At 64.7% G+C, this 9,865-nt stretch overlaps 2 protein-coding genes across 2 annotated transcripts in view; one reads left to right on the top strand and one right to left on the bottom strand.

The window, feature by feature from the left end:
- SREBF2 (sterol regulatory element binding transcription factor 2) overlaps window positions 1-2,065 on the top strand; it is a 65,896-nt gene extending 63,831 nt beyond the window's left edge. Inside the window, exon 19 of the mRNA XM_081822560.1 lies at window positions 337-2,065. Coding sequence (XP_081678686.1) covers window positions 337-557 — 221 coding nt within the window. The 3' untranslated portion in view covers window positions 558-2,065. The remainder of the gene's footprint in view (window positions 1-336) is intronic.
- A 1,461-nt stretch (window positions 2,066-3,526) lies between these two features.
- SHISA8 (shisa family member 8) lies at window positions 3,527-9,655 on the bottom strand. The gene is made up of 4 exons (XM_081822561.1): window positions 9,129-9,655; window positions 6,430-6,560; window positions 5,491-5,637; window positions 3,527-5,033 (listed from the first exon to the last, which is right to left on the bottom strand). Exons 1-4 carry the CDS (start codon window positions 9,653-9,655, stop codon window positions 4,639-4,641), a joined length of 1,200 nt encoding a protein of 399 aa, XP_081678687.1. The 3' UTR covers window positions 3,527-4,638.
- Between the last annotated feature and the right edge of the window lie 210 nt (window positions 9,656-9,865).

Genomic DNA, 9,865 nt, shown 5'->3' on the forward strand with positions numbered 1-9,865 from the left:
TGGGGAGGAGCCGGGAACGCCGGAAGGCTGCGGTTTGGTTGAGTTGTGGGTCTAGCCTCAGGAGTGGGGAGATGATGTCCCAGCACTGGGGGGGGGGGGGTGTCCCCGGAGCCACACTGCATGGGGGGCGCGTCTCAACCCCACCACCGAGTACTAGCTGCAGGGTACTAGCCACGATCCTCCACGGTCGTCCGTGGCCCGGGGCGGGCACCAGAACCCACCCCACTGGGTGCCTGAGGTCCAATAAACGCGCCCACAGCAAGCCCTTGGAACAGCCCCTGCGTCCTGGAGGGCTCTCGGTGACTGGTCCCTCCACGTATCTCGCCCTTCCCGCAGGAGAGGTGGACGCCTGGCCTGGCCAGCGAGAGCGGGCCACCGCCATCCTGCTGGCCTGCCGCCACCTTCCGCTGTCCTTCCTCTCCTCCCCGGGCCAGCGGGCGGTGCTGCTGGCTGAGGCGGCCCGCACCCTGGAGAAGGCGGGTGACCGGCGCTCGTGCAACGACTGCCAGCAGATGATTGTCAAGTTGGGGGGTGGCACGGCCATCGCCGCCTCCTGACCCCTGGGCGCTGCCCACCTCAGCCCGCTGCCTCCCTCGCCCTCCTCCCTCTGTCTCTCGGTCTCTCGCCCTGCTCCCTCTGGGAGTTGTGGGATGAGCCTTGTCTCCGGAGCTGTCGCCTGCTGAGGCTGGTGGACCACCTCAGCCTGGTAGGCCCCTGGGCCGAGCCCCCCAGAGCTGCTGTGGAGAACTGCCCGTAGTCCCGGGGCCCGCGGGGCTGGCAGAAGAAAGCCAGGGCAGGGCAGGCATTGAGGAGCTCCCTGACTTGAAAGCAGCGGGGGCTCCCAACCTGCTTGGCCCCTGCCTCCAGCCCTCAACCCTTCCCAGCTCTTCTCTCCCCGAACAGCCCCCTTTCCTGCTTCCTGGTTTTTTATCAGGCTTTCCCCGTGGGGGACATAGGTCTCTGGGCACCAGAGCGCTTCACCCTTGGCACTGTGCCCAGCTTGCCCCTTTCCCCCTTTTTATACAGATGTTTTTATATCCGTGTGCTTGGGTTTGCCGTGATGCAGGGCTGAGTTGCTGTGGCATCTTTATTTCTCTCCTTGAGTCTGTGTCCCCTCCCCTGTGCCTGACAAAGCCAGTTCATTGTTTTCTCTTTATTACACAGGACAGCCAAGGAAGGAGGGGAGCCCAGCCCTGGGGAGGCAAGTGGGAGGCAGGGGGCAGGCCTGGGGTTGGATGAAATAATGTCGGAATTATTTTTTAATTTTTTAAAAAATAAATGGTATCTTATTTAATTGTTCTGTTCCTTCCCACTCCCCCCGCCCCCTGGGATGCCAGCCCAAGCTCAGGGTAGGCCCAGGGGGCTGGGAGACATGAAGCCACCCAGCGGGACTGAGGACCAGGGGCCTTCAGTGTGGGTTCTCAATTCCCTCCCATCCCAACTCCTTCCTCCAACTCCACCTCCAGTCTATTTTTATCCCTAATTCTGGACCTGAAAATAAGCCAGGGTGGCAGGGACCAACCCCCAATCCCTCCCCATCCCTTTTTGGGGTGGACACTAGGAATAAGGCCCCCTGCCTTGACGGGGGTCCTGGGAGGAAAAGTCCCACTTTTCTGGATCCCCCCACCCGGGTTGGGTCCTCCCCTGAGGCCATCTCTAGCAGGACCCGAGGACTGCCTGAGACCCCAGAGCCTGCTGTGAGGCTGAGAGGGGCTGCCTTTCCTCCCCGTCTGTGCAGGGGCCCCAGCACAGACTGGGGGGTGCACGCAGCGGGGGCTCCCCCTGATGCCGAGTGCAGGCTGGAATGGCTCGGCTTGGACCTTACCCCCTTTCTGTCTCTGCCGCCCCTCCCCACACACAGTCATCCGTGGCCCCCGCCCTACCCCCCGCCATGAGCCAGCCCTTGTCTCAGTGTATATACCGTGCCTTTTCTCATTATTGTTGAGGGGTGGGAGGGGGTGGGTTTTCACGGAAAAGGGGCTACACCTATGGCTTCCTTGATATGGAATCATTCACTGTGTCCTGGATGTAGGTTACTCAATAAACACAGATTGGTACCACCCAGCAGGAGGCGTGTGAGGGTCTGTAGTGTGACCGCTGTCATGACTAGGTGGCTGCGTGGCTTGGCTTCTGGGGGGTCAGGGACTGAGGACAGCCCCTCCCCCTCTGCTGAGAGGCCCCTGGAAGGTTTCAGTCGGAAGGACCTTCCTCCCCCACCCACACTGTCCCCTTCCTTCCGACGCCGCTGCCGGGACGGAGCCTGGGTTAGAAGGGCAGCCCGAGGCGCTGCTGGAGGCCGAGGTCCCTGTACCAGGACACAGCTGGCCGCTCACAGCAGCAGGGGTTTGGGATTTGGGGTGCTAAGCCCGTGTGTGCTCACCCCTCAAAGATAAATCTCCCCCTACTGGGTGGGCTGCCCCTTAGTTTCCCCTTCCTGGTCCGCCAGTCACATCCAAGTCCAGCTCCCGTACTTCCCAGCTGGGTCACCTGGGGCAGGACCTCACCTCCGCTCCACTTCCATGTGTGCGCGACAGGGATGACAGTCCCCACCTTTGACCAAGTCCCCGTAGACCTGTTGGCGGGTTTCAGTGATACGACACACACACACGAAGTACCGGTTTATAGTTAAGTGCCTTGTGCAGCAGCCGAGGGCAAGACCACAGGCAGCAGTGGGCAGGAAGAGGAGGAGTCCGAAGTGACCTGGGGAGGAGTCTGGGGCGGGGAGAGCAAGGTCTGTGACCTGGCCTGGCTGAGAAATGAGTCACAGCAGGCCACACGGTCCCGAGGGCCAGAGCAGCCAGGAGGGGCCCAGCTGTAGCATTTCCGGTGGCGGCCCTGCCCGTAGCCTCAGCCTGGCCCCCCTGGGATGGAGATCTAGGGTCCTTGGGACTGAAAATGAACAGGGGTTGCACCCACCTGTCAGGGCCTGTGTCACCAGGGTGGGTGGCTGTGGCCGTTGTGCCCAGGAACCTGATCCTTTTGTGAGTCTCTGCAGGCTCCATGACTCAGCACCCACCCTCCTCCCCCGGCTCTCTACACAGCTGCAGGATAGGCCCGGGACAGCCCGCCCCCAGTTGAGGGTGTGAGGATTGTCTCCCCTACCAGCCATAGGGGTCCTCACTGCAGGCAGGACCACAGACTCCTGGCTCTGTTCTGTCCTGCGGCTTCTGGGCCTTGGATTCCTCAAAAGCCAGAAGAGTGAGATGGGCCCTCCTCCAGGTGAAGAGCTGGGGGCTGGGGGGCCTCAGGGCAGCCCTGCCAGGAGGAAGATCTGAGACTGCCTGTTCCTGGGGAGCAGCAGCGCCCCACCCCACTCCTGCCAGCACACACATTCAGACCTCCCTTCGTCCCCAGACTGCCCTGCCTGCCATTCATCAGATTCACAGTTGCAGAAGACAGAAGAGTCCTAAACTAATCAGCTGGGTGACCTTGGCAAGTTACTTAGGTCTCAAAACCTCAATTTCCTCATCTATAAAGGCACACACCCATGGAGCTTTTGTAAGGACTAAATAAAAGAAGCAGCAACAGATGGTGACCATTGTTATTAAAACAGCATACGATGCCTAGGGTACACAGGAGGGAAACTGAGGCCCAACTGGGCGGCTTTGTTGATGTCACACAGTGAGGGGCATAACCCAGACCTCAACCTCCCCAACCATCCCTGGTACAACAAAACTCATACACCCAGGCTGCTGGCAATGCCCTGAGACACGGCTAGGTACCCAGAGCCTGCCTGGCAGGAAGGGGAGAGCTGGCCCAGCCGAGCATGTGTGAGCTCCCCCCAGTGGGGGCACTGCCAAGGCTCGGCGTCCAGCATCCGCATTCGCTTTCCCCCCAGAGCAGCTACTGGGAGGAGGCTCCCCCATCCTGAGCACCAGCTGTCCGCTTGGCCCACTGCCCACACCCATTAGGGGGGTGGCTCTGGACCAAGCTGGCCAAGTGGCCTGCAAGCCAGGTGCCGGCTCAGGGCCAGATTATGTCAATGAGGATCAGCCCGGCTCAACCAACTCAAGATGTGGAGTGAGTGACTGGCTGGAGGGGGCTCACCTCCAGTAAGGGGCATGGACCCTCCCGGGGGCCTCAGGCTCCCAGACAGCCCTCTCCCCTGTGCTCTGGAGCCTCGAGATGGCTGGGGCGCAACTGCCCGTCTCCCATGGCTCCCACTGGCGCGGACATTAAGCTTGGCATTCAACCCTGACTACCCTCTCCAGCCACTTCTCCCTGGCTCCCAGAACACTTGCCGGCAGCTCTCAGGAGCAGTCCTTTGCTCTTGCACATGCTGTGCCCTCTGCCCGGACCGCCGTCTGTCCAGTCAATGACCAATGCCTCCACCATCAGTGCCTCTCACAGCCAAGCCGGGGCTCCTTTATTGTCAGGGATGGGAGCCACAGAAAAGGCTTTATTTACATGAGGAACCCGGGCCCTAGGGCCCCGAGAACAGAACCACTGGCCTTCCCCAGTGGGCCCCTTCTTAGCCCTGCAGGCTCCAAGGCCCCAGTCCAGTTTGGGCAGGCATAAGGAAGGGCTGGCCTTCCACGGCCGGCGCCCCTCTTCCCCTGGAACCGGCCCAAGGCGCCCCCCAGACAGACGAGGGCCCCAGGAGACGCGAGGGCTCGGGAGAACCAGCGGGCCGCGTCTTCACACGGTGACCTCGGCTTTGCTGTTGGTGCTCAGGTGCCGGGGTCCGCGGCCCGCGCTGCCATAAAGGCCGGGGGGCTGCGGGCTGAAGGCCTCGGGCAGCTTCTCCACGCTGAACTGGCGCCGGGGCGCGTGGCCGGGCCGCCGGGGTGCGGGGGAGGCCTGAGCCGCCAGGTGGCCGCGGGGGGCGGGCCGGGCCTGGCGGCCGGCGATCCACGCCTTGTAGTGGCCGGACGGGGCGAGGCCCGCGGGGGCCGCGTAGCCCGGCGGGGCCCAGGGGCAGGCGTCGAGCAGCGCGGGCAAGTCCTCGCGGGGCCGCGGGGCCCGCGCCGGGAGGGTCCGCGGGGCAGGTTCGCTGGCAGGAAAACGCTGGTAGAAGTCCTGTGGTGTGGCTTCTGCGGGGACAGTGGGGGCGAGCCTGGGAACGAGGTCAGGCCCCGGGGGCGGGGCCCCAGCGACTCGCGGGATCGGGTAGGGAGAGGCCAGGCTGCAGGGGCGGGGCCTCAGCTTCTTTGGGCCGAAAGGGGCGGGGGTCAGGCCTCGGGGGCGGGGCCTCAGCGGCTCAGGGGCGGGGCAGGCCGGGGACCCGCCGAGGGAGACGCGGGTCTCCACGCCCCGGGCTCTGGCTGCCGCTGTGGGGGACCAGCCGGGTGGCCCGGTGAGGCGACGGGAGGCCGAGGCGCGGGAGCCGATTCCCTGCGTAGGCGCGATACAGAAGCTGGCTGGAGCGCTGACCCGCAAGGCGGGGAACTGTGGAACTGGAACGGGGCCCCTGAGCCTTGTGATCTGGGAGCTTGGACACCCGGGGTGCAGCGCCCGGCGCCCCCCACACAGGGCTCCCCGGCCACTCACCTGCGGCCTTGAGCGCGGCTGCCTTGAGGGTGGCGTACTTGGTGTAGTCGGGCTGCAGCGTCATGCTGCCACCGCCCTGCAGCCTGGGGCCACGCAGGGGTCCCGGTGTTGCTGACCCCAGGGGCACGTTGTTGGGGCGCTTCTTGTCTGGAGCGGGGAAAGGGAAGGGGAGACCCGGCCTGCTGACTGGGGGACACTCTCCACCTGCACTAGCACTCTTCACTGTCCTCTCCCCAACTGCAGTTCAGCGAGAGCTCGTGGGGGGCGCTACTTGAGGGAGACTGAGAGAGGAACCTAACTTGACAGAATCTCCCGGCCTGGAGCAGGGGCCCGGCTCCGAGTAACATGAATGACAGCAGGCTGCCCTGAGTGGGTGCCAGCCCAATGGATGACTCCCCAGCATGTCCAGCTTGGGCCAGGCACTGAGTCCCAGGACGTGCTTCTCAGGAGACGGAGCTAACGTTGGAGCATTAGAACCCACCGAGGGGAGGGGAGGGGGCTTGCTGTGAAGCCTGCCTCACCAGCAAGAGGCCAAGAGGGAGGCTCCAGCCTGGAGAAAAAGGCCCAGAGGCGTCCACAGGCTGGTGCCAGGCAGAACCCTCCCCCGACAACCCCCCCCCCCCCCCCCCGGCACGGAGCCAAGTCCTAGAACCACAGCCTGAGCCAGGGAGCCCTGAATCTGGAACCTTCCTCACAGAGTCCCTGTGACTGGAAGTTGCAGGACACATCAGCAGGTCTCCCTTCACCAGGGGAGCTGACCGGCTTGCCCAGCCCCCACTCGCACACCTGCAGAGGCCGGCAGCTCCTTCCAACTGTGAGACAGTGAGCTAAGAGCCTCTTCCCCCCTCAGCACACACCTTCCCCTGCTCCCAGGCCCACATCAGACAAGGGAGTCCCTGTGCTGTAGGTCGACCTATGCCGGTCCCCCAGCTTACACACCTGTGCTGTTGGGGGAGCCCCGGGGGAGGCCATCACCCATCTGCACCTGCACACAGCTACCCAGAGGTGGGCCCAGGGGTGGGGGCAGTGGCTCCTGGGGGTCCGGCTGCTTCAGAAGTTCTGTGAGTGTCCTGTGGGGAAAGAGGGATGAGAAGCAGCCCTCCCGACCTCCTGCTTCCCCACTGGCCAGGCCCTGGCCTATCTAAGGCCAGCAGCCACCACTCTGTCACTCTTTTGACCTCTCTGGGCCTCTGCCCTGCGGTTGATCTTACACATCTAGTTTCCACATCTGGTTTCCCCAACCTGGCCACTTCCAGAGCAGGTCAGGAAACTCTAATGGGGTCATGTGTGGCCAGGACTACCTTGTTTTTCAAAGACTCTCCCGCTCCCAGAGTCCATTCTCCAAGACCCATTCGAGTCGAACCTCCTCTCCCAGTGAAAGCTCTGCAAGTGTATCAGGCTCCTGGACTGGGCTTGTGCTGTACCCCGTGCCGACAACTTTCCTCCATCTCCTTCCACAAAACTCCTACTCATTCTTCAAACCCCACCAGAATCCCTCCTCTTCCAGGAAGCCTTCTTTACCTGCCAATGTAACTCCCTTCCTGCAGCAGGGGCTTCTGCTGGGTCCTGGGACAAAGCTGCCACACAGGCACGGAGGGGAGGACAGACAGGTAAGGGGAGGGAGGAGCCAGGAGATCCCACAGTGGCAGCCCAGCATCCAAGACCATGTGACCTTGGGCAGCCACCTCCCTGCTACCAGGACACCCAGCCCCACCCAGGTGTGACAGCTTCTGACTGAGCCTTCCCTGCAGACAGCCAGACCCAGCCTCCAGCCCAGCTGCCTTTGGTGCCCAGAATCCATGATTTTCTTCTGGCGCAGTCTGACCCTCCCTCCTGGGGCTGGGGCCTCAAATGGCTGAAGCACCAAGAAGCGCCCTAGAGGTGGGCCCTCTGGGGTGGGTGCTGTTTGGCTGCAGTGTGGCAGGATGTGAATGCCCGCCTGAGCGGATCTTCATGCCCTGCCCGCTCCTCCGCTGCCCGGCCCGGTGGTCCCAGCTCTGCGTCAGTTCTCCCAAACACCTGAGTGATTTTCATGCCTCTGGGCCTCTGCGCAAACTTTCTCTAGGGACAGACTCCAGCTCCTCTGAGCTTGGAGGGGAGCTGACCATCAACCTCAACACAGCGGAATTAAGGGTGAGACTCTGGGGGAGGGGGGCAGGGGTTCAGCACACACCCACACATGAGCTTAAGTTGGGCTCCTGATTCCCCAGAGGAGAAAAAAGAGGGCACATGGGAGCTGAAGCCCAGACAGAGGAAGGGACTGGCCTAGGCCACACGGCACATCACGGGTGGGCCAGCCCGTCCTGATGCATCACCAGGCCTGCTTCCCGCCCCCTGCGGGTGAAGTGGGCTCCAGGGGAAGGTGTCAGCTAGGTGGCCCAGCCTAGAGGTGTACACACCCTCACGGCCCTCAGCTCCAGCGGCTCCGCTCTAGTCAAGGACATGCCCTGACTTCTTGCTCAGCCTGAGGGACTCCAAGCTCAGGACCTGCCCCCACGGCATCCAGGACCCCGGATGAGAGCCTCCACATCACCAAGACAGCACAGCGGCTGAGCCCAGGGTTCCACTCCCGGCTCTGCCCTGCAGCTGTCTGGGAGACAGGGGTGCTGTGGAGTGCCCGGGAAGCCCTCATCCCCTGCCCCTGAAGTCTAGGAGGCAGGCAGCCTCCATACCTGGCCTACCCAGGCTTGGGGGCGTCTCTATTGTCACCTCTAAATACCAGCCTGTCGCACACCCAAGGGAGCCCAGACCTGGGCGAGGAGGGCACAGGCTCCAGAACATGGGGTGGCTGGGGGCATGTGAGCGTATGAGTGCGGGGGTGGGCGTAGAGTTCCAGGGTGAGGACACAGAATCCCAGAGTCCCCATTCGAGCTGAGACCCCACTTGTAGACCCCACTTCACACAAAGCTCAGACTCAGCGAGCACTTGTCCTGGCCTCCGCAACAACGAATCTGTGTCCCCCACATTTCCAGCGCCTTCCTACACAGGGAGAGACCCTGACCCCTGTCTGGGATGGGGTGGGTTGTGTATTGAGTGGAGCGGGTGGGGGGAGGCCTTCTCTCCAGGGAAAGAAGGTCAGGCCTGAGTCACAGTTATGGGGGTGGGGTGGAAGGCAAGTGGAAGGGTGGGGGTAGTGGGGAGAGAAGCAGGAGGGGAGAGAGAGCTACAGAAAATGCCCCTTCCCTCCCTTCCCTACCGTGGGGGCCTAAGACACCCACCGCTACATCAGCCTACGCCCCCATCCCGCACTAGTGGGTCTCGGGCCCCAGGCCCCCTCTCTTGGGTGCGCGGTCTTTGTGCCCTCTGTCCGGGGCGACCAGCTCTCCCGCCCACTCCGGAGGAGGAGGGAGCCGCGGGGGAGGAGGGCTCAGCACCCAGCTCCCTCCGGAAGGTCAAGGGGAGACGGTATCAGCTGTCTCCCTCCCTGAAGTGGGGGTGGGGGGAGTAACAGACCTGGAGACAGAAACAGGAAGGAAAAACCAGGAGGAGGGGGCTGCTGAGAGGACCAGAGTTTCCAGACGGGCGAGAAGGATGAAGGATGGCGAGGGGGCGCCCACCGGTCGGGAAGGACCGTCCAGGCGGGGCGGGCGGAGAGGGCGGGGATCCCGGCCCCGGGGCCCCGGCTGGCGCGCGCTCACCTGGTCACGGTGCGCCGCGCGCGCGGGCTGTGCGCCCTCTCCAGGCCCAGGCGCGCCCCGATGCCGGCCAGCACGAGCAGCGCAGCGACGCCGCACACCGCGTAGACGGCCGTGTGGCTGCGCTCGCGGCCCGGGTCCCGGGGCGCGGCGGCGTCGCGGGCACGCGCGGGGGGCCGACCGGTCTGCACCCAGGCCGGCGTGTCGTAGTTGGAGCAGCGGCTCTGGTCGAGGCGCCGCGGCCCGTCGTGGCAGCAGAAGCGGTAGCCGCACGTGCCGCAGCAGAAGCTGTAGGCGCCCGAGCTGCAGTTGAAGGGCGGGTCCCACTGGCCCATCACGTCGTAGTAGCCGCGGCAGCGGTCGCCCCCGGCCGGGGCCGCCGTGCCGGGCTCCGCGGGCTCCTGCGCCTCGGGGGCCCCCGCGCGGCCCGACGGCGGCCGCGCCAGCAGCAGCGCCAGCCCGAGCGCGAGCCGGAGCCCCGGCGGCCCGCCGGCGCCCCCGCGCAGCCCCCGCGCCCCGGCCCGCTCCATCGGGCCCGCGCCTTCGGCTACAGCGCCCCGGGCATGGCGGCGCGCCGCGGCTCCCTGCCGCCGGCCTCCGGGCCGGCTCCTCCGCGCCCTCAGGGACCGCGCTCCTCGGCCGTCACCTTCCTCCTCGGACCCCAGAGCCGGCTGGCCGCGGCCCGGAGCTCGCGGGGCCGCACCTCCGGTGGGCGCGTCCTCCGCCCGCACTCACTTCGG

This window comes from Leptonychotes weddellii, chromosome 5 (genome assembly GCF_054177405.1).
Source record: "Leptonychotes weddellii isolate Sample4059 chromosome 5, ASM5417740v2, whole genome shotgun sequence".
NCBI classification, from domain to species: Eukaryota; Metazoa; Chordata; class Mammalia; order Carnivora; family Phocidae; genus Leptonychotes; species Leptonychotes weddellii.